Genomic DNA, 26,163 nt, shown 5'->3' on the forward strand with positions numbered 1-26,163 from the left:
AATAACATGTCAAGTTAAAAGTCTGTGGCAGTGTCTGTGAGAAACCTTCAAATAAATGTTATGAATAGTTAACTAACAAGTCAATTTACATAGCGAGTACTAATTATTTTTTCAGCAAGACAGGAATTCTAAAAGCAACTTGAATGATGCAGAGGTGCAGTCATGGTAAGTAAATCAGCACGCCTGTTCAAGCCAAATGTTTACTGCAATCAGCATTTATGAATAGTCCTATCAACTTTGCAAAAGTGTCCTCGTATGTTCCAGTAACCACTTATTCGATCATTGTGCGTGTACATTTTTGGATAGCACTTGCTATCTTGCGTTAGCTGGCTAAGAACTCCAAGAACCAAGTTAACGTTAGTGTGTATCAGGCTAATAGCTAACTTATACCACTTTAAATGTTATATTGCACATATCTCTCATGTCTTTCGGGCACGCTATTGGTTCGCTAAGAATTTACACCTTCGTATATTTAGGATGTAGCTGAAACGGAATATCATCTCATAGTATACGTGTATGGATAGAAACATGTTATCTGTCGGTACGTTATTGTCTGCAGATTTATGCATAGTCTTGTACTTGGATTGATCAATGTTGGTGCTGCAACCGTCGTTACGTACCACTGGTTTGATTGCAAATCAAAATCATATTACCCTAATCTTTTAAGTGGCGAAGTACTGTTGGAGCAAATAAATAGTCTCATGAATTGCTCCAGGGCAGGAAAACCACCACCCGGTCGCCATCTAGATGTCGTGAAAGGAGACAAACTCATAGAAGTAAACACAGATTGCACCCGTTGTTGTTAAACAGTGCAGTGTTGGCAGAACTTTACTATATCTAGCTCATGAGCTGGAACAGGCTCTGCAAGAGTCATGTATTTCCCTGTTACCTCCCCCCCCCCCCCCCCCCCCCACTAGTGTCCCTGATCTATGCTGTCACAGGCCTTTTGAGCAACTGCATTTAGGTAGACTATAATAAGATTCATTCTATAAACTTGTGTGTGTGTGCTGGTATGGTTCAATGTTAATCTCCATCTAAACAGCCAATGTCCCAATACATTTATTAATGTCAACAAAGTTTGTGTGTTTAAAATATATATAAATATATATCCTCCTGCTACAATTGCTATTCCTTCAGTGAACTAGTGACCCCCAACCCTTCACCACATGGAGACACCATCCATCCTGTGCTTGCTGTGGCCCAGTTGTATTTATTTCATACATCTGACTAGCCCTATTTATTCTTCCTTTCATCCCTGCAGAAGCTAATCATCGATGAGAAGAAGTACTACCTGTTTGGGAGGAATCCAGACCACTGCGACTTCACCATAGATCACCAGTCCTGCTCCAGAGTCCATGCTGCTCTAGTCTACCATAGGCACCTCAAGCGTGTGTTCCTCATTGATCTCAATAGCAGTGAGTGCTTTTACAAACACCTTTTCACACACACACACACACACACACACACTTCAAACATTAATGTGTTTTCTAATGAAATGTTCACAAAGGCTGTAGATAATCCCAGCCATCTAACACATTGTAACCTGTGTGGCAAATAGGACCATGGACAAGGACAATGGACCTCATTCTTGAATGCAGTTAAGAAAAAGTTAAGCTAATCTTTCTGATATGCTGTTGCATGTGTCAAATTAAACATTGAACTTGCACGTGGACTTGAACATCAGTCATGTAAATTGAACCAGGCCATCCAATAATAAGTGATAAATTGCGCTATTTAAAGGGCCAAGTCTGCACCCTACACACACACAATATGGCAGATCTACTGCTTTTAGAATATATGTCATATCGTACGCTGAGGAGGGAGCGCCTGTACCGCGACCATGTGGACCTATTCGCAGGGAGCGACGACTACCTCATTGAACGCTTCAGGCTTCCAAGACCTGTCCTCCTGGAGCTTTGCAATACCTTGGAGCCAGCACTGAGGTCCCGGACGAAACGCTCCAACCCTGTGCCGCCACACGTCCAGGTACTGTCCGCCTTGGGCTTTTTAGCCACTGGGTCGTTCCAGAGGGAGCTGGGAGACAGGGTGGAACTATCGAAATCAACCATCAGCCGCTGTCTCCAGAAAGTTTTGGATGGAATCGTCCAACTGGCACCACAATACATCCAGTTTCCATACACCGACCAGGAACAGATCCCAGTGAAGAGCGCCTTTCAGGCCATTGCCGGTCTGCCCAACACCATCGGTGTAATAGACTGCACACACGTGCGCATCATGGGACCCTCCCCAGATCCGCTCCCCTACCTCAATCGAAAAAACGTCCACTCCATCAACGTCCAAATCATCTGCGACGCCCAGAACCACCTGCTCAACGTGGTCTCCCGCTTCCCAGGAGGTGCACATGACTCCTACATCCTCCAAAACAGCTCTGTGGGTGTGCACCTTGAGAATGGAGTCGCTGGAGACGCGTGGCTTATCGGTAAGTATCTGTGCGGAAATGTATCGTTCCAGCAACAGTAGGGCTCTATTCCCCTAATTACTTTGTTTTATTAGGAGATTCGGAATATCCGCTGGCCCCTTGGTTAATGACCCCACTCGCCAACCCTGAGACTGAAAAGGAGGTGGCCTACAACTGGAGGCACGCGCAGACTCATTCCACCGCCGAGCGCTGCATCGGGCTGCTGAAAAAACGGTGGGGGTGTTTGGACGAAGCAGGTGGCAAGCTGCTGTACAAACCTGACAAGGTGTGTATGAAGGGCAACAGCTAAGAGATTGTGTTTCATTCGTGCTATAACATTATAGTGCCCACCTCACCCTAATACAATCATTTGTTGCGTGTCAATTGTGGCTGTTTTTTCAACGTTTTCAGGTGTGTAGGTTGATCATGGCCTGCTGCGTCCTGCACAATATCGCGATGAAAAGTGGTGTACCACTAGACCTGGAGCCGCCTTACCAACCTCCTCACCATAATGTGGGTCCTGAGCCATCCCTGCACCCGGAAAACACCCAAGCTGTCCAAGTCCGACAGCAACTTATTAGTCAAATGTAGACCAAATAAAACCTTTCAACATTCATTTGACTGTCACTATTATTTGATACAGTTTACAATTTAACTTGAGAACTAAACACATCACTTCAGTAAAGCTCCAACAAGGGTGTCAGGGCATCTTTCTGTTTATGTGGGGGAGGGTATCGTTAATTTTCACCATTGTTAACGCAAGCGCTTCCAGTGGCCCCGCGATTCAGTCCTGGCTGTCCAGCACTGCCTGTGTTATTATGTGGCCTGGGTGCACGCGTGGCAGCGGTGGTGGACGGCTGGGTCGGTGGGGCAGCTCTGGGGGACGGCTGTGCCGGTGGGGCAGCTCTGGGGGACGGCTGTGCCGGTGGGGGAAGGCTGCGGTTCTGCCTCAAAATCAGTTTCAGCTGTGAATAAATGAGTGAGAGATTAATTTATGGGGGTAAGGAGCGTACAATGCTTGGTGCACTGCAATGGCACATGTTTCAATTGAATATCCATTGGCACAAAGTTATAGTTTTCATAAATCTATGTAACCTTAGAATTTACCATTTTCTAGAGAGGAGTTGAATGTGCTATCAAAGATTAGCCTGACGCAGGAGTTGGCCTGCTCGGGACAAGATACACCGCCAATGAACTAAATGTTGAGAGACTTTTATGTGATTGATGAATTTCACCGGAAGTTGTACATTGTAGCTCATTTCTCTCTTGTGTTTCAAAGAGGAAAGCGGGAAACATGAGTAAGGCTTGGTTTATTAATTCATATTAGCAATATCTTCAAAATAATCGAGACGTGCTTATTGATTTATGTATTGATTTTTACTTTTGACTATTAACTAATACTGGCGAAGATATTGCAAACATTTCCGTTAAGGGAACTATCACATACAGGTTGCTCTCTTTAGTTGTTGTTGTTTTAGCTAACTAGGCTAAGTAACGTACTCTCTTAGCTAGCTCGAAAATTGGGCAGCCACCAAACGCAACCTGACATTTATTGTAACTTAAATGGAATTCGTGGTTGATTATTTTTATTTTTAGTCCAAAATACAGTCATCGTGATACAAGACAGTTGGTCAGATGTTTTAGCCTTGTAGCTTATTAACGTACAGCTCTCTCCCTCTGTTTATAGAGCCCGAAGATGGCAGCCCTCCTCGCAGGCGGTCGGCGAGGCTTTCTGGACCAGAGGAGAAACCTGTCGCGGTGAGTTGAGTTCGACACTTTGGTTCAGGCTGAGTAACACCGAAATGTGTATCGCTACTTCAGATAACTTATTCGGTGCTTGGATTATCATGGATTGATCATCCTGTTAGGATTATGGTATCAGTAGGTGTAACGTTAGTAAACAATCTATTGTTTGTCGTTAACGTTTAAATTACACTATGCAACAATTTGACACTTATTGAGGTAACTAGTTTTGGGACCATCCTCAAATTCATTTTGATAGCATATGGACAGGTGAAGGACCGGATAAACACCTGTGTCTTTCCCACTAGCCATCAAGGATATGCACTATAGTTCTGTGTTTCCTGTCTGGAACACCTTGCAAAAATGGAAGAAAAGCTTTCATAGCAAGACATTGCCTGCTATACTGCCAAAAGACACCAGTTAGTGTGTTGGCAAGCTTCTCAGTGTCACTGGTTGGTGGTGTTTGAAAGCTTTTTGCATGCCTTTAGGTAGTTAGCTTTCTTGTTTTGGAACATAACTCCTTATTGCTTCTTTAATTCAAACATTAAACTAACTAAGCCGAATTTCGAGACATTTGTACTTAAACCTGACTAATTGCCAGTTTTCTTGTTTTCCTCAGAGACATACGTTCACCGTGAGGAAGATTGTGCCACGAAAAACACAGGTTTGTAATGTGCAGTTTTTAGACGACAGAATGTGTGTACGTTTGTGAATTACGCACATGGATTTTCCAGTGGCTGGCATTAGAATATGTGTCCCATGTTCATTAGCTTGTCCAAACATTATAGATGGTCTGTCTTTATTGGCATGCAAAGCCTGCTAACCATTGTAAATGGTAACCATTGTGAGCAGGTTTCTATGCTTGATAAGTTCTATATAAATACAAGTATTATTAAATCTTACTGCCAAAATCTCTAGAGATGGTTATTACATGGAGCATAATTCATTGAGCCACTTATCCACTTTGCTATGACAAAATTGCCGCTGGGTAAATGAAGACGCATGTGTTTTATGCTTTGTAATGACAGACATCTTTCTATTCATACAGACCTCAGAGGTTAACAAGGAGAATGTCGAGAGGCTGTCCAATGTGCCTGAGAAGAGGCCTAAAGTGTCCACACCAAAACCTGTGGTGTCTTCACCAAAACCTGTGGTATCTACACCAAAACCTGTAGTATCTACACCAAAACCTGTAGTATCTACACCAATACCTGTAGATGCCCCGCCTCCAAGGCCCACCATCCTGTCACCTATCCTGGCCCCCCGGAGCCTCTCCCCTCCCCCCTCTGCCCCAGAGAAGGCCCATGATGAGGTGTGGAGCCAGAAGGTGCGGCGCTCCTACAGCCGCCTGAGTGGAGACGTTTCGTTCAGCAGCCCCAGTCAGCGGAGCCCCAGCTCATCGGTGGCGTCGCGGCGGGAGACACTGTTTGGGTTTGAGAAGATGCAGACTCCTACAGTGATGCGGTCCATGTCTCGGTCAGCCACAGCCCCCCAGGCATCGTCCTCGCTGTGTGGAGTGACCTTAAACCTGTCGGAGGCAGAGGCAAGCCTCTCCTTAGGACCGGACTTCAACATCCCAGGTGTGGTTATAGCAAAGAAGCAGCCCCGGAAGAAGAGAGTGCAGCCAATGAAAGTAGGTTCTTTTCTTTTCATTTCATTTCAGGTAATTCTCACTGTATCTTCCTGGAGATAATATGTGCACTGTATGTGTATCTCTTTTCTCTCTCTCTTTCCTTTCTCTGGTAATGATGTAACACAACAGTGGCAGTGAGTGCTAAGTGCTCCATTAACCGTCCAATCATTTTTAGTGCCTTTTTTTTTTTAATTGTATAGTTATTCCAGGACGATTTATGTATTATTGTTTGTTAGAATGGATGTTTGTTTGAGTGTACAGGGTGGTTGCTGAGCCGGAGAGATGTATGCATATATCTTTGGGCTTATATAATGACTAATCTCATTTGGAATGAAAGATTTGATGGAGACAATTTTAGGGGGCCAACAGTACTAGGTGTTCACTTGATATGATTATATTATCATCTGATGGCCAGTATTTGTGTTGACAACTGAATGGGTTAGTCACCTTTGTTATGTTTCCATTCATATGTTGAGACTTTCCTGCAACCTACAGAGAACACAATAAATAGGGTTAATTAGACCTATGTCTGTGGAATTACACAAACAAACCGCAGAGGACACAATAAATAGGGTTAAATAGATCTATGTCTGGATTTACACAACCAAACTACATAGGACCCACAATAAATAGGGTTAACTAGATCTATGTCGGTTGGATTTACACAACCAAACTCGGCATGAACAATATTTTTAGCAAACAGAAAAGATTGGCCAATGCTTTGTTGTTTTGCACAGGACAGTATTTCTTGCTTTCTGAATCCATAAAGAGTGGATGACCGAGAGGTTCAACTGATTTTCATTATTATGCGACAGTGCCAGAGTTCAAGCTACTAATACTGCTGCTGCTGACAGAGCATCCTTTATATTAATATGCAAAATCTTTGGTCATTTAAACAAATGTATTCTGATTTCAGTTTCCAAATAAACTGTTTGTATGCATCCTAAACGAAGACATTGACCTATAAATCTACATGAAATCAGAATAAAATGTACACTTTCTGAATGTGTAACACAGCACAAATTCTGCTAATTTCAGTGTCTACAATTGAACTTTTTATTGTTTATGTTTTCCCTCTCTCTAAACTAGACGTCTGAACTGGATGACCTTGCCTCCCAGATGAATGCAGAGTTCGCTGAGGCAGAAGACTTTATGCTGGTGGTTGAATAGGTCACATTTTTACATGAGTTCATGTATTCGGTGTCTTGGTGAACCCATCAGTGAATAATGTACAGGAACACTTTCATGTGTGTGCCCAGTTGCTACTCTTTGTAGTTACTCTATGTCTTATATGTGTGCACCTTTTCATGTTTGTTGGAGCTTATGCTGCAGTATTGTCTGTATTCCAACTATCACTGTGTTTGGAGGATGACATTTAAAATGGTATATTATGTCTGAAGTTTGTCTGCATCAATAAACATAATTCTTTGTTAAACACTGTTGTAAAATTTAATTTCTAGTATGTAGTTTTCTTTTTAAATTAAAAAGTCGGGTAATTGATTGTATTCCATACATGTGTGTGTGTGTGTGTGTGTAAGTGTGTGTAAGTGTTCTCCTTCCTAGCTATACCATACATACAAGTACCAACAGAGGTTCCAATAGAGTGAATCTTCATAAGGCCACTTGCAAACCCTGACACTTCGGATATCATAGACCTTATGGACACCGAATGTGTGGTGCACTGAAACTTATGATGTTGTTACAGTTTATTATTTTGTCATTATTTCTTTTTGCGGCCTTTGGGTGTATACAGTTCTGGTAGGTTCTATGTGGTTGAGTATTTCAGTGCATATGGTCAAAAGCTAAATTCTCGGTCCAAACCTAACCTACCCCTCATAACTACTATAACTTCTATGTGGTTGAGTATTTCAGTGCATATGGTCAAAAGCTAAATTCTCGGTCCAAACCTAACCTACCCCTCATAACTGCTAATCAAAGCCATGTGGCATAAAGCATAATCTGTTTTGTTTACGTTAATAATTAAAAATGCTATACTCAAAACCAGAATTACTGATGATTTTAGAATTTCAAAATGAGAATTCCTTGTTTTCCTGATATATATTATCTCTGAATGTATATGGCTGAAATCTGTAGGGCTGTTTAATTTGAGCAGAATCAAGGAATCACTGCACCTAACTAACCATCAGCTACCGCCAAGTCTATGGTGAGGATTTCAATGTGCCTAAATGGGCAAGTATGGCAGTTATTTACGATAGGGCATAAAATGTGGATTGGAGTTATTTTCACCTACCAAACTGAAGGTTGCGGGCACCTACCAATTTGTTTGCAGCGGTGACGGGATGTGTTGCGTGACGACATGAAGCACGTAGCAGCGCAGGGCACTGATTGCAATACCCTCATCGAAAATGGAGCTTCTGACATCTTTGTACGAGTTGCCTCGGTAACCCCGGCTTTCTGCTTAGTTTATCTTAAAAGCTTCAGGTGGTAATGTTAAATGCAGCTTAAGATCTTATTTCAATGACAACATCACTGGTTGGGCTTGCTGGGCTTGTGTGCATTTGCATGTAACTTCACAGGTTGCACTCTCTGATGTCGATATTGCAGGCTAGCATCACAGGCTAGGTTAGTGCGCGCTGCGTTACTTAGGATGACAGGGGAATAATAACAATTGGTATGATCAACACTTGGTAGAATGGTCATTTTCGTTTATTGCATATTCAAAAATATAAATGGCCAGGGTGGAATGTATTTTGGCACTTGGTTTAAGCCGACCGCGTCAGGCTACTTCTCCAGGCCGTTACCTTCACATCTGTCACCAGTGCAAATATATTTAGCAAGCAAATATGCGTTGGATAGCCTACTGCGTTAAAATAACACCGTGTTAATGACAGTTCTCCGCTGCTGATGGTTGACCGCTATCTTTTAGGGCGGAGTTTCTAGCAGAGCTTGTGGTCAACAGACGACATGGCAGAATACCCAAATATCTCTAATCACATACAGTGTAGTCACTTGCACGCAGTTGCTGTCAAGTAGACCTGAAGGCCACAATCTCCTGCAACAGGTTGGGGGACCACCCAGTGTCTTCATCACCAGGAGGCACCAAGTCCTATGGTTTCACAGCCTTCAAATATTGTGGAAGGACCAAGCTTCAAAACATGGCTTCTCATTTTGTCTGATTTTGTCTGTTTTTCTTCTCTTCCTTCTGCTGCGAAGGACCTGAGGTGAAGCATCAAACGTAGATGATGTCATCATTCCGAGAAGTTGCAACATCTCCTGGCTGTGGCCCTGTAGCTAAGGGCAGTGTTTCGATAGAGACGTCCAGCTTTGCTCATGTGATCTTCCAAAATGTGGGGAAGAGTTTCCTGCCTCAGGCTCCGCTGGAGTGCCACTACACCCTCACCCCTGCTATAACACCCCATCCCAAAGATTGGGTTGGCATCTTTAAAGTACGCATGCATCTACACATTCCACCCTAAAGACTAGGTCAACATCTTCATACAATTACGCACTTATACTGCTACCTCAAAAACTGAATCAACATCCATATGTATGCAGTATGTAAACCCATACCTTACTGATATGTTCACAAAAAACGTTTTTTTTTTTTGTGCAGTCACAAACTCAGGCATGTAGGCCATCACAGTCTTTCGTCAGTGTTACAATTGTCACCAACTTAGCAACCAGGTTAAACTAAACGTAGGTGCCTGTGCGTTTATTTCTGTGAATCTGGGTCAGGCTATTGAAGTCCATCAAAGGGGTACTTCAGAAAGCAGGGTTTGTGAGTTTCTGTAAATATGGATCAACCAATCTGATAAGTGTCAGAATAATCAATTATTACTGTGACTGCTTGTACTACAACATGTTTCGACAACTCCTTGTTAAGGAATCACAGATATGATGTTATCCACACCACGAATAGTGTTGTTTACCTTCTTCCAGTATTCATCGAGCTGAAGCATGCGGTGAAAACACTTCATATGCACATAGAATGCAAATCTTTTTGAAAAGCCATTGTGCCTATTTCCAATATGGTGAATGTTAGTGCATGTGAAGGTGCATTACAGTCTAAATCCTTGTGATTCTTTTGTTTACAAACATGTAGCACAAGGCCGCTCTTAAACTAGTCTCATTTTCAAGCAGTTCTCAATGGTCTTAGTGCATGCCAACAGGAACTCCCACCACACTTAGGAACACTTTCCTTTTCATAGACCGCAAAATCTTGTGCTATGAATGAGCCGTAAAGGCTTGTGTTTTTGTGACCTGCAGTGGTGTGTTTATGGGTGTATGGGTGTGTGTCCACAGGTAGGCTGGAGCACCGCCAGAGATTACTACACGTTCCTGTGGTCTCCCATGCCAGAGAGTTATGTAGAAGGCTCAACCGTCCACAGAGTAATAGTATTCCAGGGTAAGGAATAGGCTTGCACTCTTCCTCAAAACCAAAGGAGAAATGTTTCAGTGGTGACATTTAAGTAAACTTCTGATTCAGAATGTCAATGCACGTCAGCTGGAATGCTTTGTCACCTTGGAGCTCTGGTGATTGTGAAACGCCCCCACCCACTCCTCGCACACACACAAATACATACCCATACTCACCAGTTCTAACCATTTCACTGATGACACCCTTGTTTCGTAGGTTACTATGTTCCCCGTAGTGATGGAGAATTCTATCAGTTCTGTTACGTGACCCATGGAGGAGAGATTCGCGGTGCCAGCACGCCTTTCCAGTTCCGACAAGCCACACCCTCAGGGGAGGAGCTTCTGACCGTGGAGGACGAGGGCAATTCGGACATCCTGGTGGTGACCACCAAGACTGGACTCCTGGAGGTAGAACCAGGAGTGTGACCGATCATTTGTGCTTTTGCATCCAGCTCTTTTGCACTTTTGTCTAACCAATCATCTGTACTTTTGCATCAATCTTCATGGTCCACCAGCTCTCAGTCTATCAGCACTTTGATCATTTATTGATTTGCAAGTTTATCATTTTCCCCGCCCACACCTGAACTTGTCCTCTTCATTTGTTTCCTTGGTTCCTTTTTTATCTGAGTGCCACTGTAGGTAGAAGGTATGATCTTATACTGATATCATGTGTTTTTTAACTTCAAAGACTAACAGGGCACCATCTACACTGCAAAAATGCTTTTCTAACCTAGTGTTATTACTCTTATATTGAGATGAAAAAATCTAGTTGGTCTTGTTTCTAGCTAAATTGTACTTACCTAGTGCTTTCTTGGTAAGGTTATTTTTGCCTATTTCAAGCAAATATTACTTATTTTAAGAAATCTTAACAAGCCAAATTTGCTTAACGCACTGGCAGCCAAATTTGCTTGTTTTAAGCAGGATTGTGTTAAAACAAGCAAATTAGGCTGCCAGTGTGTTAAGCAAATTTGGCTTGTTAAGATTTCTTAAAATAAGTCATATTTGCTTGAAATAGGCAAAAATAACCTTACCAAGAAAGCACTAGGTAGTACAATTTAGCTAGAAACAAGACCAACTAGATTTTTTCATCTCAATATAAAAGTAATAACACTAGGTTAGAAAAGCATTTTTGCAGTGTAGAGAGAGAGAGGTCTTCAGACAAAGTGAATTATGAGTTGGTTGTATTGGAGGGACTGCTTCCAGGGTTTTAGACTTCGGCTGGTCTTACAGTAGGACTGGTTGGACCTAGAGCTGTGTTGAAAAAAATCGATTTTCCGATTTTTAATCGATTCGCATATTAATGACCGATTATCGATTCGTACGTCCAAAGATCGATTTTTGCTTTTGGTAGCAACCGCTTTTGGGTGAATTCTTAATGATTTTCAAGCATAATAATAATGCACTGGTTAGTGTCCCAGTAGGAATCCACTGTTGCAGATATAGTCACCTCAATGATGTCCTCCATTTATTGTCCTGAATTATCTTTCTTGAAGGTAGATTGACCCTTAACCTTTTCATCAGTCTTCCAGCCATCAGTAACTACCAATACTTGTAAGATTTGCTGTTTAATATTGATATAATACTAGTTTTAATATGTTGCTTCTCTACACAGTCATGAAGTGAAGGAAACGGTTCAAATACATTTTTAATTTTTAATAACATTAACCCCCGGATCGAATCGGATCGAATCGGAAATCAGATCAAAATCGGATCGAATCGGATGGAATCTGAGAAAATCGGAAAAAATCGATTCTGAAACTTAAAAATCGGAATCGAATCGATTTGAAAAATTTGAATCGAAACCCAGCTCTAGTTGGACCAGTCTTGTCACACCAAAGATGTTCCCTGTTTCTCGTGTATAGGGCCTCTTCAGTTGGGATGACATCACATGCCCTTGGTTCTTCCCTTACCTTGATCACTGTGGCAGGCTGCCATCCTTCAGACACGGCTATGCCAGTTGCACCTGCCGAGAGGGAGGGACATGGTAGTGCAGAGGCATCCTATGGGTCTTGACATGTCTCTTTCAGTGTGTTCTGCTGGCACATTGGCCTCACACAGGGGTACTTAAATAATGTAGGTGCATTAGCCCTGTGTACGGGCGCAGAATAAATGGGAGTGCAGTTGTGCATTAATGTCAATACTTTTCTTTGAGTTTCCTCTCCATATGGCTGGCAATGTCTAAGGCCAACTCAAAGTATGTGTGTGGTCCAAGTAGGATGATGGTGCCAGGTCAGGTTTCACATTAGGAGTGAATCAGACAATTAACTTATTAATTTGTGGAGTTCCAGTTGTACCTACAGTTATTTTCCTGCTCTTTAAAGGTGCAATAAGGAGCAATAGCTATTCGCTAAAGGTATGCTAGCAGCTAAAACTAACGAAATCTCTTGAAATGTGCTGACCTTACACAGTCAAACATCAAGCAAGTGCAACACAAGACTAAGCAAGACGGCAAATAAGCTACTTACTAGATCGGCAGAAGGTAAACAAGTCAGGGCTGCGGCAGGCGAAACTACATAACGCAGTTATATGCTATGCCAATGGCACCGACGCGATTCTCAATATTAAATGTCATTGTAGCGCCCCAATTTTTTTTAAGCTGTTATTTTAAGGTTAAACTGCTTATCCTAACCCTAATCCTGAAGCATAATTGTTGCATAATGCACCTTTAAAGATCCAATGATCTGAGTACCAAAAATATCTATTTCAAAGAAGGTCAGCAGAGTTTAATCTGCCAATAACCACCTTGGGGTGAATCTATAGCCTAGCAGCTAGGTTGCATTGCACGCCCCCTGGAGGGAGAAAGAAGAAGTGCTGTCTCCTGATTTGGCTAGGTCTCATAGTTTTAGAGCTGATATTGATATAAATGTTTCTGTGGGCCTAGAAGTAAGTTATGAAAACTGAGATATCGAAAACATCCAACTATGTGAACATAAACATATACGATATTTTAGGTTTCCGTTTGTCCAGGTAATTCAATATATGTGTACATTTATTTTCTCATAATGAAGGAAAAACACAATCAAAATTTAAACGAATAATATTATATCATTTGTAAAATAGGCTGCTGATGTGTCCAGGTGAGCAAAACTGGACTGGATAGCCTGCTGTTACAGACAGTTTGAATGCCTCCCACTTTGAACATGCAGGCTATTTTGAGAATGAATCCTTTATGTAGTTACATGGTAAATGAACAGATCAATTTAAGTAAATTTGTTGCATGTATAATCTCCTACCATCTAAATGTACATAATAATTTAAGTAAGCTTGTTAAATTTATAATCTCCTTTCATCTTAATAGTAATTCTAAAAACAACATACCATACCTATACCATTCCAGTATCAGCTTTACTATAATCTCATATGTTGGCTTCAGTCCTCCTCTCTTGTGCCAAGCATATGTAATACTTAACACTACTTCTTTATTCTACTGTGAATATATCTTGTTCATGTGAATACATCTTCCTGTTCTCCCTTCCAATCTCCCTGCGGCTGCGGTGGCTGCGGCGGCTGCGGCGGCTGCGGTGGCTGCGGTGGCTGCGGCGGCGTGGAGCAGCAGCGTGTGTGTGTGGCGCAGCAGGAGTGCATGGAGCTGCAGCAGAGGCTGTGTGTCCTGCAGCGAGAGAAGGAGCAGATGCAGGCTGAACAGCGGAGACTCCAGAGGGAGAGAGACGAGGAGAGGGACACCTATGCCCAGATACACACACATAACAAGGTATCCATGGAGACCCAGTGTGAATGGAGCATGTGCAGTGGAGACTGGAGAAATAAAAACTGCGGAAATGGATTTTAATTTGATGGTCGCATTGGAATGGATGGCTGTGTTTTCTGTTTTCACAATGGTTTGGGTGTCTGTAAGATGGCAGTGCTGTGTGTATGGGAGTCGGTGTGTGTGTATGACCATAGGGTGTCCATGTGTGGGAGTTTCACAGCACTGTGCGTGTGTATGACCATAGGGTGTCCATGTGTGGGAGTTTCACTGTACTGTGTGTGTATAACAGGAGCTTCTCCATCTGTGTGAGGCTGAGAGAGACGAGCTGAGGAAAAGGCTTCACGAGTCAAAGGAGCGGACTATGCAACTCGAGGAGGAACAACAGCTGTGAGAAACGCATCTGTACACATGTGCATGCATGTTCTCCTGATGCATTAACAAAGAGTGTAGATTCTTTCAGTAAATGGAATTGTAACCCAATCAGAATACAACTTGGTCGAGTTGAATCAATTGACAGTAAAACAAAAATAAGAGATTTAAAAAGACACAAAGACTAAAAACATGTAGAACATATCAAAGCAACATTTAAAGTTTAAGAATAAAAGACCAAATAACACAACAAAATAAAACAAGAAAAAGAGAGGTCAACTGGCAAAAGCTAAAACTAGTATATATTAGTTTAGGTGCTGTATTTTGGACTAAGTATAGCTTGGAGACTGATGCCTGCCAATTACTAGAGTAGAGAGTGCATTACAGTAGTCCAGTCTGGAAGCGATAGAAGCATGGACCACTTTCTCACAGTCTTTTGGGGAAAGGAAATTCTGCACTTTAGCAATTATTCTTTAGCGCGCACATAAAGCATACAGCAGATAGGGGACAATCCAAAAGTTTTAAATATTTAACAAATGCTAAATGCTATGATTCTGGTGGTGATGGTTGTCTGTTTGTTTGTGTGTGTATGTTTGTGTTAGTGTGAGGGACAAGCTACACAAGGTAACACTGGAGAAAGACAGTGTGGAGTCCAACCTGAAGGCTGAGAGAGCTGAGAGGGATCTCCATAAAGTGGGTATCAGCATGTGTGTGTGCACTTTGGCATCGGTGTGAATGTGTCTCTGTGTCTGTGCTCCTGTATTCATGACCGTTTGTGTGTGTGTTATGTGTGAGTGTTATGTGTGTGGGTGGTGTCTGTGTGTGTGGTGTGTGTGTGTGTGTGTGTGTGTGTGTGCGTGTGTGTGTGTATGTATGTCTGTGTGCGTTTGTGTATGTGGGGTGTCTGTGCCTGTACAGGCCCAGGTGCGGAGTGCAGAGCTGGAGAACACTAAGCTGACTGCAGAGCTGCAGATGCTGAAAGCCATGGAGTTGAACAGGGAAGTGACCATCGCCCAGTACCAAGAGGAGCTGCAGAGACTCCTCCGCACTGCAGACATAGTAAGACACACACACATCAAGAGGAAGGACTGTTTGGGTTTGTGTACACGTTTATTTCTGGCATGTTTTATGTAATATTTTACTGTGTGTGTGTGTGTGTGTGTGTGTGTGTGTGTGTGTGTGTGTGTGTGTGTGTGTGTAGGGTGAGGCTATCCGTCTGAAGGAGCATCTCCAGCAGGCGGAGGAGAAACTCCAGTGCTCCCAGCAGGAGGCTGTGCTCCTGGGGGCAGACCTGTGCTCCGCGTCCAGCAGATGTGAGCAGACAGCCGGGGAGCTCCAGAGGGTCAGGCAGGAGGCCGACGCCCTGCGCTCCAGCCTATCAGAGGCCCAGGCCCAGGGCCAGAGCGCCCAGTCACAGCTGGAGAGGATGAGACACGTCGCCTATCAGAAGGAGGTCATCATCACACTCACCATATTGTCTTCTAGACGTAACCACTAGCCAGTGTCTTATCTTGTCTTATCTCCCCCCCCCCCAAAGACTCATCTGTAGTCTCTGTTAATCTCATCTGTAGTCTCTCCATAAACCTTTTCTTCCATATCGCTTCAATCCCCGTAAATCACTCTCAAGATTTTGTTACCGAGGCCAATTTTTTTTTCCAACAACGCTTTAAGAATACACACCAATCTGTTCGTGCTCATCTTGTCTTTTTTTAACTTCTTGACCTTTGTCCTGTTTTTAGGGCGGAGACTCCTGTCCCGTGTCACAGGTGGAGGCGGAGCTCCACAAGGAGGTGGATGAGCTGAAGGTCCGTCTGCAGATGGCAGCGGAGCACTACAAGGAGAAGTACAGAGAGTGTCAGAAGCTCCGCAAGCAGGTCAAGCAGCTCAGCCAGCAGCCCAGGATAGCTCCTCCTGAGAGTCCGGATCAGGTGGAATCAGAAGTAAGTGCTGGACAGAACCCTCTCAAACAGCTTCCTTCATGTGAGGCAACTTCAGCCTAAATCCTCTTCAGGATCACAAGCAAGGACATCCTATTAATAGACATTTTTTTAGATATGATTTAACAGAATTTGGGGTTTTAAGAATCCTATTACACATACACTATATTGCCACTTTGAACTAGAGGGAGGACTCCCATTGCCCACAGCAAACTTCCTATCCCCCATTGGCACCCTCCAACAGGTTAGCAGCAGGATAGAGAATGCAAGGCTAGGATCACCACCAAACCAACCATGAGCTTGTGAGGTGTAGAGCCCTATATGCCACTGGACTCAGGAGCATTGAGGAAGCGTCTGCATGCATCCTTCACAATCTGGAACTGCCAAGGACCAATCTGTGGTTGTGGAATGTGAGCACTGAATGCCTAATGCCAATTAGAAAGCCCGGTGCGGGAGGAGTAATGTTTTGATGTCTGTCTTGAGAGAGGATGAGGACACTTCATGAAGTTAAAACAGCAGCAACAAGGCTACAGCAGAGACCTGTCTTTGTTGCCTCTTGTCAGCTTTTGATTTAACACTGGTGATTTAACGCTGGTGATTGTTGATTTATGACAAAAACTGAACGAATGTCAATAGTGCCAAATACACCAATAACTGAACAGTGGGGCGTCCTTGTCTACAGGATGCAAAGAGAATTGATGCTGAGATGACGACGGAGATGATCCAGGAGACCAGCTCACCAAGCCCAGGTTTAAACATACATTTAATCAAAAACACATCTTACACATACACATCTCACACATACACATCTCACACTTACGCATCTCACACGTACACATCTCACACATACACATTTGTTTCACATGTACACACAAGGGTGTAGGTTTGGTCTCAGTATTGGTAGGGCCACTTCCCGACAGCTCCCCCCCATATCAAAAAAACTATGTTGATATTATATTATTACAGGCAAACTTTATTAAAATATATCAACTTTGTGTACTAACTTGTGGAACTTGGAACTGATTTAATCAGTCAGGCAATTAAACAGGCAATTAAAATTATCGGTTAAAATTAATATTGGTGGGGACAATTGTGTCTTTCCCAAACTTTGGTCGTGACTAGTCCCTATGGACCATATGCAAACCTACATCCTTATGTACACATCTCACACGTACTTCCATACAGACCCATTCATTCATACTCCTGATTGCAGTGGCTCACCGGTCTGCATACACTCATGAAGGCTGTTTTAATGGTGGGATGCTTTCAGATAAGCTGTTTACTGCACGAGACGATACTCCTTCTGAAGAGAACACAGCCAGGGAGAGAGGTGGAGTGGGAGAGGAGACGAGAGAAACAGAAGGGGAGCATGATGGTCATGGTGATGGAGAGAGAGAGAGAGGAGAAATACTGGAGAGCGAACAACATAGTCAGGGAGAAGAGGAGAGGAGAGAGGAGGAAGAGGGTGCCGACTTAGCCATGATCGAAGAGAGGAGAGAGGAGGAAGAGGGTGATGAATTAGCCATGGTCGAGGAGACATGGAGAGAGCAGTGCTCCATCAACAAGAACTTCTCTCAGCTTCTGAAGGTAACAGCAGTTTCACACACACACATCACTCAACTTCTGACGGTAACAGCAGTTTAATAAACACACACACACAATCACACACTAACATCACGCAACACACTCAGTCCCTCCCTCCTCTTGTTCTCATAATAGTGCAGTGAAGTGTCTTCCCTCCTAATGCAGGCACATACAGTGCTGCTTGAAAGCTTGTGAACCCTCTAGACATGGTCATTGCATTGTAAAAAAAAATGTAAAATAACATTATTAAATGTACATCAAAACACTAATTTGTAAAGCAGATTTTCCAAATAATTAACACAAAGACAAATTATTTATTTTCATTATTTTTTCAACAAAGGGGTTTTATCTCACAAAAACTAAAATTGTGACATGTGCAAAAGTCTGTCAACCATTTTAGGTAGTAGCTTGTGGCACCTCCTTTTGCAGCTATTACTTCAACCAAACGTCTTCTGTAAGCCCTGACCAGTCTCTGGCATCTGCTGTTGGAGGTTTTTGCCCACTCCTCTTCCAGTTGAGAGAGGTTGGAGGGACATCTGGCATGTACCGCCCTCTTCAGGTCTAGCCACAACAGCTTTATTGGATTGAGGTCCGGACTTTGACTAGGCCAATCCAGAGTACCAATCCTCTTTCTTTTAAGCCATTCTTTGGTAGTCCCTGACTGGTGGCCGGAGATTCTGATCAAGAATTTGTTGATAGGCCTGAGAATTCATGTTTCCCTGGATAATATGAAGCCGTCAAGGTCCGGAAGCAGAAAAGCAGCCCCAGACCTTCACATTTCCACCACCATGCTTCACTGCTGGGAGGAGGTTCTTTTCTTGGCATGCAGTGTTGGCTTTTATCCAAACAAAGCAGTGTTGATTGTGACCAAATCATTCTATCGTGGACTCATCTGTCCAGAGAATGGACTTTCTGAGGGCCTGTGGTTTGTTCAAGTGCTCTCTGGCAAAGTTGAAACGCGCAGCTTTTTTCTTTCTGGAGAGAAGAGGCTTCCTTCTAGCAACCCTCCGATGAATGTTATGTCTATTCAATTTTCGTCTGATTGTAAACGCATGTTTATTTACCCTAGATGCTGCCAGAGAGGTCTGAAACTCTTTAGAGATGATGTGTGGGTTGATTTTTACCTGATTTATTCTTCTTCTGGTGCTTCTTGGTGATGGTCTTGATGGGCGACCACTTCTAGGCAGAGATGCGGTCATGTTGAATGCCCTCCATTTCTAAATTATTTGTCTTGGATGGATTGATGGAGCTGGAATCTTTTGGAGATGGTCTTATAGCTTTCCCAAGACTGATGGGCTGTCAGAACCTTCTTCCTGATGTTCTCGGATATCTCGTTTCCTTTCGGCATTGTTGATCTGTGTGGGTACACCTTGGCACTACAGTAGTTTGGTTTCCTCTCTCTTTTAATCTGTGTTGCCCAAACCTTTCCCTAAGGATGTCTCAGATGATCGGTTTGCTTAATTGACCCATTAAGCACCCAAATAAGTTTCACTGAATCTGTTACCTGCTTGACTTTACCAATTCAGCTGGGGGTTCACTTACTTTTGAAATGGACTAATTCCATGTTTCATGTAGTCTTTTGGCTACTCAAACAATTCCCTCTAAAAAAAGTACATGCAAATGAAAACATAAACCTGACATTCCTTCTATGGAAATTGGTGATGAAAAAAATGAAAAATCATGGAAAAACAACAGAAAACTCCTAAGTGGTCAAGGGGTTCACATACTTTAAAGTGGCACTGTAGTTTTCTGGCTACTCACACAATTCCCTCAAAATAAGTACATGCAATTGATAAACACAAACCTGACATTTCATAAATGGAAAACTGGCAATGATAAAATAGGAAAATCATGGTAAAACAACAGAAAACTCTAAACTGCTCGAGGGGTTCACATACTTTCAAGCAGCACTGTATACACACATACACCCACATACAGTATACTATACACACATAGACACACATACACACACACACACACACACACATATACACACACACACACACACATATACACACATACACACATATACACGCATACACACACAAATACACACATATACACATATAAACACACATATGCACACATACACACACAGACACACACACACACACATAAACACACATTATGCATTATTATTTCCTTTCAATCTGGAATCAGAGCGTTCATCGAAATGTCACGTGTGTTTCAGGCTCAGCTGGATGAGAAGTCCAGAGAGGTGACTGCTCTGAGGGAGACCCTGTCTGATGTCATGCGTGAGAAGGAGAGACTGGAGAAGGTAAGGGCCAAATCTTTCAAAATATACTGTATGTTTGGTGTTTTTACACTATTTACACATATCTGAGTCTGAGTCACTGGATACCACATGAAAATGGAATGTTCTTAAATAATCTGCTTCAGATGAGTGTACCCACAGGGCTGCCACTTCTCTACATGAGTCTCACCCCCTCCTCTTGTTTGTCCGTAGTTATGGGATATTATTTGGTTTAGTTAAGTGCTCTATCCCTTTCCAGTAGAGTTTCAGTTGAATGTTATCAGTTAATTGTAGTTAGTTATTTGTTTCTTCCCATATGAGTTGTAAAATCACAGTGCTGGAAACGACTCTCATGCTTGTAAACACTGTCCAGAACTCTGGCCGCGGTGACGTGTGGTGACGTGTGGTGACATGGCGTGACGTGTGGTGTGGCGTGTCATGTTGTGTGTGCCAGGAGCTGCGCTTGTATGGGGCCTTGCAGAGGCCAGAGTGCTCGGGGGAGCAGGTGGCCCTGCTCTACCCACTCCCCTACACCCAGGAGCATCCACCTCCCCCCCTCATCCAACAGAGACCTGCTGACCTGCAGTACGGCAACCCCTATGCCAGAGGTACCGCCTGCCCGCCCCTCCTGTCTCCCCCTCTGGGTGTCTGTCTGACTGTCTCCTGTCTCCCCCTCTGTGTGTCTGTCTGACTGTCTCCTGTCTTCCCCTCTGTGTGTCTGTCTGACTGTCTACCTGTCTCCCCCTCTGTGTGTCTGTCTGACTGTCTCCTGTCTCCCCCTCTGTGTGTCTGTCTGACTGTCTGCCTGTGACTGTTTACTTACGTGAGTCTGTCTGACCCCAGGCTGTCTGTCTTTCATCTGCTCATCTGTAAGTGTGTCCATCCTCCTGTGCGTCTGCTGTGTGTCACCTGCTGGATGACCGTTCTCTCTATTTCCGTCCTTTCACAGACCCTGTAGATGGTGCTAGTGGGTCCTCTGGGGTGACAGGCACTGAAGGAGTGGTATGTATGCAACCATCTCGCGGTCTGAGTATTCCTGATGGCCTCGAGAACGTCTTTCAAGACCCTCGCCAAGTGAGGCGCGCACACACAAATAGAAACATACTACACACAACCTAGTCAGACGATTGAACAACCACACACATCCCCTCACACACACATACATTGTTACTGACCCGAAATTAGACCACAAATGAAGATGATAATGAAAATAAACTGATTTGCAGAAAGTTAGCAAGGCAAATCACAAAAGGGAGGGCTTTGATTTGATCGTCTGTTGAGCTCAAATATCATTAACCATGTTTGCGAAACAAAAACGAATGGCTGCCTGCATCCTTAACACTAAGATTAGCGTGACATTCTTGAAAGTGTTGTCTACATTTTGTTTCTCTCTGTGCCCTTGATCACCATTTTGCTCCACTCATTAAGCTCATTAATTGTGTAAGGCTGACTAATTGGCTGCGGGTGGCGGCCACTGCTCTGCGCTGGTCTGTCACTAGTGCGACCTGTACCCCTGTAAGTGCGGCGAACCTTTACCTCGAAGCATTTATGGATAGTCAGGAATTGTACCAAGTGTGTGGGAAGGGGTTCGCATATGTGGGTCACAAAATGAAAAGCCCAAAACTAGGACATGCATCTGTGTGCCTTGCAGAATGGAAGTGAGGACGCTCATGAGGGGTTTGGCCTTCAAAGTCCCCCAAACACTGAGAAGAGAACCAGCTTCTGCTTTGATACCGGGTGAATCTCTCTCACACACACACACACACACGCACACACACACACACACACACACACACACTCTTTGCCTGTATGAAGGGCTGTACATTAAACTAACTAGCGTTTCCCCTCCTTGTTCCCCCTGCCCACCTCAAGGTCTGCGGTGCAGAAGCGCTGTCCGCTGTGTGAGGTGATCTTCCCTCCCCAGTTTGAGCAGCGCAGCTTCGAGCAGCACGTGGAGGCCCACTGGCGGGTGTGTCCTGTGTGCAGCGAGCAGTTCCCCCTGCACACACAGCAGCTGCTCTACGAGAGGCACGTTCTCACGCATTTTGATGGGAACGTTCTCAACTTTGAATAGCTACCACATACCAGGAACAGTGTGCGTGTGTGTGTGCGTGTGTGTGTGCGTGTGTGTGTGTGTGTGTGTGCGTGTGCGTGTGCGTGTGCGTGTGCGTGTGCGTGTGCGTGTGCGTGTGCGTGTGCGTGTGCGTGTGTGTGTGTGGCTGGCTGTCTACTGTCAAAAGACTGTGGTGAATAGACTGCTGATGATGTGTCTTAAGTGAGGAAGGCTGTAGGTGACTGCTGATGGCATTGCCATACATTACAGCTGGTTTTAAAGTTCATGTAAGCCATACCAGAGGTTCTTTTTAACCACCACCAGACTTCTCCATCTTCTGAGCCCACCACCTCCATTCAACGTGCTGTGTACACACTAAATAATTGGCTGGCAGTGATGCCAGTTATTTAATTTCCTTGCTGCTCATCAGTGTTGGTTATATATCCATGTCCCTTAGCCGCCATAGTAGAGTTCATTACAGTTTTATTTACAAGGCTAGAAACCACCTGTGGTTATTGCATTATTTAATCTCAGAATATCTATTATAGCTACCATAAGACTACCATAAGTCTACCATAAATGTAATGTACATCAGCGTTAAGCATCCTGTTTCCCTACCTATAAACACATACACCCTTTGCTCACGTATGCCCAGATACATGCACACCTGGCAGATTTGAGATGCACACACACAGAGACTCTCGTGTGACATTCTCAAACCCTCATGATCTGAAACACATGGCTGTAGCATGTGCTAGAGATGATCGTTAGCATGTGCTACAGTCCCTGCTTGAGTCGCAGTGCCTGTGTATGCCATCAGATAGTCTTTGTGAATAGCTCTGTTCTATGCGCTGTTAAGATGTTATAGTATGTCCATTACTTTTGGGAACCAGACGAGGAACTGATTCTGGTAGCGGAGATCACCAGTAAGTGTCCAACATATGTGGAGGTGAAAGGTGAACGATAGCAGTGGGACATTAGCATTTAGGGGTGGTTCTGGTTCTGAACATCTACAGATTGTTTGCATAAACAGCCAGAATAGGTCTTGTGCTATTGTATGTTAGGTAACACAGTAAAATGCTGATAGCTTTATGTGACTATTGTATATTGTAATGGAATACCTTTGTGGGAGTTGACTTACGTCAGAGCCTGTGTAATGCTATCACACTTTGATTGGTTTGACTTACAAACAAACGTGTTTCCATGCCCTGGAACTTGGGTGTGTTTTATTTACGCATCGTCTGGAATCATGACTCGTCTGTGGGTGTTTGGAATCAGGTTATAATAAAAATAGAATTACGTTCTTTCAAACTAAAAAAATGCATGTAGTAAGTAGTCCTGCTCAACGTGAAGCCCTCATCATATGTACAGGTCTACATTCCTGCATAAATACAAATGTTTTGGGGTTCAGGGCACTTTTAAAAATGTTTCATTGTTTTTCTCACTCTGGAGAAGTGTCTGTATTAAGAGCAAATATGATGAATGGAAATATGTATAAATGTACATGTAAAGAAGTTTCAGTGCACTAAATGAAATGAAATTGACACCGCAAAGGCAGTCTGTTCTCTTTGGCATCATTTTGCGGACAACATCCAGTACTGGCACTGCTGTTTTCTGACTGAGATTTAAAGTGGCCGACATCTCTTCCTGTGTATAATCCAACTCAATTCAATTCAGTTTTTATTTAAACAGCACCAAAACAACAGAATTGTCTCAAGGTGTATTATTTGGGTTATCCCCAACCCACAGCTGTGCACTTTAGATATAGTTATGGATTTATTACGTTTGTCTTTTCAACTCTCTGTCTTATTAACTGCTCAGTTTAACCACTCCCAGAGTGGTCTTCTTGAACTGTGCTGAAACTTCAACTTTGTCTAAATGGAACACTAAGAATATTTTAAATGTACTGGTTTAAAGTGTATAAATTCACACAAAAGTAATTAAATCTCTAATGTACCCAAACACAAAAAATGGTTCCGGTTCCTTTTGACTTCAGAGGTGAATGAATACTCTCCCTAAAAAGAATCCTGGATACTCTTACAACTTGAGGACACTTAGCAACAGGTTATCATGTAACTCTGCCCTCCAGTGGCCAGACTGAAAGCTTAATGGTGCAAAATGTCATTTTTCTCTAAAGCCTACACCCAAACCAGTGAATTCTGCTTCTGGTTTCAGACCTTTCATTGTATGTCTTTATATTCATCCTTCCATGGACACTGTGAGTAGATGCATAACCAACACCTGACGCAGGATGATACATACAAGGGCAGGAGCTTGTGTGGAGGTAGAACTGAATTTTTAGGGTTTGAAAACATTTTTATTTGTTTGTATGAAGTTTGACTAAAACTACATAAAGTATGTTGAGCTCTGAACAAGGACATAAGATTTAGCCCCAACAGAACATTTCCCCTACGCATATATCTATGTATGTATGTATGTATCTATGGTTTGTTGTACATTGTATATCGGGTTAGTAAATTGGAGACTCAAGCTTGGTAGAATTGAATGACTTAGAATTTCAGTGACATCTAACACTTTCATAGTTCCCCAACAAGTCTGTACTGTCCTTTATTTGTAAACATTCCGCAATAATTTGGTTATTTATTTTGCATAATTTTGGTTTGATGTCAAATAAAGAAACTTGAATGTGAAGAATATCCCTTAACTTCAGGCATTTTCTGCTCAATAGTGAGCCAGACGGTACAAGGATAGGTGAGGAAAAATGCAAACGATGACCCTGATAAAGACTTAACTAATCTGGATTTGAATCTGAGTAAACAGCGGGCATACAAGTATGTAATAAATGTAACCTTGGTGTTGTGTCTTTAGCTAGATCTTTAATCGCTAACACTTAACATAATTGATTGCTGAGTATCGACTGACAAACCATAACAAAGACTTCACCCAGTGGCTTTTAGAATCATTTTCACTGTACACCTATCATCCATATCTATCATCTACTATCATAGGTACGTAAACACATTGTCAGCAGATAAGAAGGCCACTCTAGTCTGTAAACTATGACTGATGGATCATATAGAATTATGAGATTTGTTTTGCTTTAGAATTTATGATCCAGGTATCATTTTCACAGAATTACAAGTGACTTCCAACCACAACACCACAACACAATATTTGTTTTGTGAAACCTGTACATCTCGTTCCCATTCACAGCAACAAAAAGAGTCTCATAGCCTGTTACAGTCCAACGAGGAAACATGTCCTACCATAGACACCTCTCCATCCCCAAGTCCTTCATATACTGTAAATAAACAATCTCTAAATTGCAACCCATTTTGGTAAACATCCTGGCACTATGAATTAAGACTGAGAGTGAAACTGTTGTGAAAGATTGAGTGGAAAGATACATGAGAGTAAGGGACAAAATACTTTCGTGGGAGGAGGGAGACAGAAAGAGCTTGACAAATGAGTGCTTGACATACATTACATCCTTCTGTAACAATGACACATGTGGTACATTCACACACTTACAGAGAGAGAGAGAGAGGAGGGGGGAGGAGTGTTCGTTGAACCTATCACTGAAGTACAGTACTTCATTGTGCATGTCTTGTGAACATGCACAGTAAGTAACTCTACCAGTTTAGGCTGTTTTCTGTATCATGATCATCTTTTTTTTTTTCTACATGCAGGCTTACCAACCACTCACACAGAGACAGAAAACTCATTAACATAACTCATTTTAAATTAAATAAATTAAGTTAAGTAAATGTGACTGTTTCTTGTCCTTTTGGTAAGTGCAGTAGCAAGCTCCACGTTCAACCCATAATTCTTCTGAGTAACATCTTACACCTTTTAGTTTACCTCTAAACTAGTGTAAATCATACAGATAGTCTACTTTGCTTGCACAGAACGCAGATCTTCTGTTCCTGATCTGTCCTGTTTTTTTATTTTAAGAATACTACATCTTGGATAAACGGACTCAAGTTGTTCATTGTTTAGCAAATGCTTACATCTTTCATTATTTCATCATCGTAATAATCACTTAAAGGAATTTCTCTATGTGCCTGCAGTGTCAAAAAAAATAATTATTTTCTCAATGTCGTTGGGAATGTCTCGGTCCCCTG

General features: G+C 42.8%; 3 protein-coding genes across 4 annotated transcripts; all 3 read left to right on the plus strand.

Annotated features, from left to right (window-relative positions):
- Nucleotides 1-50: 50 nt before the first annotated feature.
- On the plus strand, nt 51-6,965 carry LOC308381433 (sororin-like; the record flags this gene model as incomplete). Of its 2 annotated transcripts, XM_080858999.1 has the most annotated exons (6): nt 51-165; nt 1,262-1,415; nt 4,107-4,177; nt 4,782-4,826; nt 5,211-5,795; nt 6,885-6,965. In XM_080858999.1, the coding sequence occupies exons 1-6, from the start codon at nt 163-165 to the stop codon at nt 6,963-6,965; spliced, it is 939 nt and encodes a 312-aa protein (XP_080715125.1). In that variant the 5' UTR covers nt 51-162. The 2 variants fall into 2 exon arrangements, with proteins under 2 accessions (XP_080715125.1, XP_080715126.1); XM_080859000.1 differs by lacking the exons at nt 51-165; nt 1,262-1,415 and adding an exon at nt 3,708-3,717.
- Nucleotides 1,577-3,010, plus strand: LOC308381182 (putative nuclease HARBI1; the record flags this gene model as incomplete). Its single annotated transcript, XM_080858704.1, has 3 exons — nt 1,577-2,440; nt 2,515-2,705; nt 2,831-3,010. The coding sequence occupies exons 1-3, from the start codon at nt 1,771-1,773 to the stop codon at nt 3,008-3,010; spliced, it is 1,041 nt and encodes a 346-aa protein (XP_080714830.1). The 5' UTR covers nt 1,577-1,770.
- Nucleotides 6,966-8,998: 2,033 nt separating the features above from the next.
- Nucleotides 8,999-22,099, plus strand: tax1bp1a (Tax1 (human T-cell leukemia virus type I) binding protein 1a; the record flags this gene model as incomplete). The annotated part of the gene is made up of 16 exons (XM_080859154.1): nt 8,999-9,202; nt 10,059-10,161; nt 10,390-10,580; nt 13,726-13,884; nt 14,171-14,268; nt 14,853-14,943; nt 15,169-15,309; nt 15,452-15,703; nt 15,990-16,190; nt 16,870-16,936; nt 17,458-17,774; nt 19,963-20,049; nt 20,480-20,633; nt 20,975-21,099; nt 21,677-21,762; nt 21,898-22,099. The coding sequence occupies 16 exons, from the start codon at nt 8,999-9,001 to the stop codon at nt 22,097-22,099; spliced, it is 2,478 nt and encodes an 825-aa protein (XP_080715280.1).
- Nucleotides 22,100-26,163: the final 4,064 nt, after the last annotated feature.

This window comes from Sprattus sprattus (assembly GCF_963457725.1).
Source record: "Sprattus sprattus genome assembly, chromosome: 20".
NCBI classification, from domain to species: domain Eukaryota; kingdom Metazoa; phylum Chordata; class Actinopteri; order Clupeiformes; family Clupeidae; genus Sprattus; species Sprattus sprattus.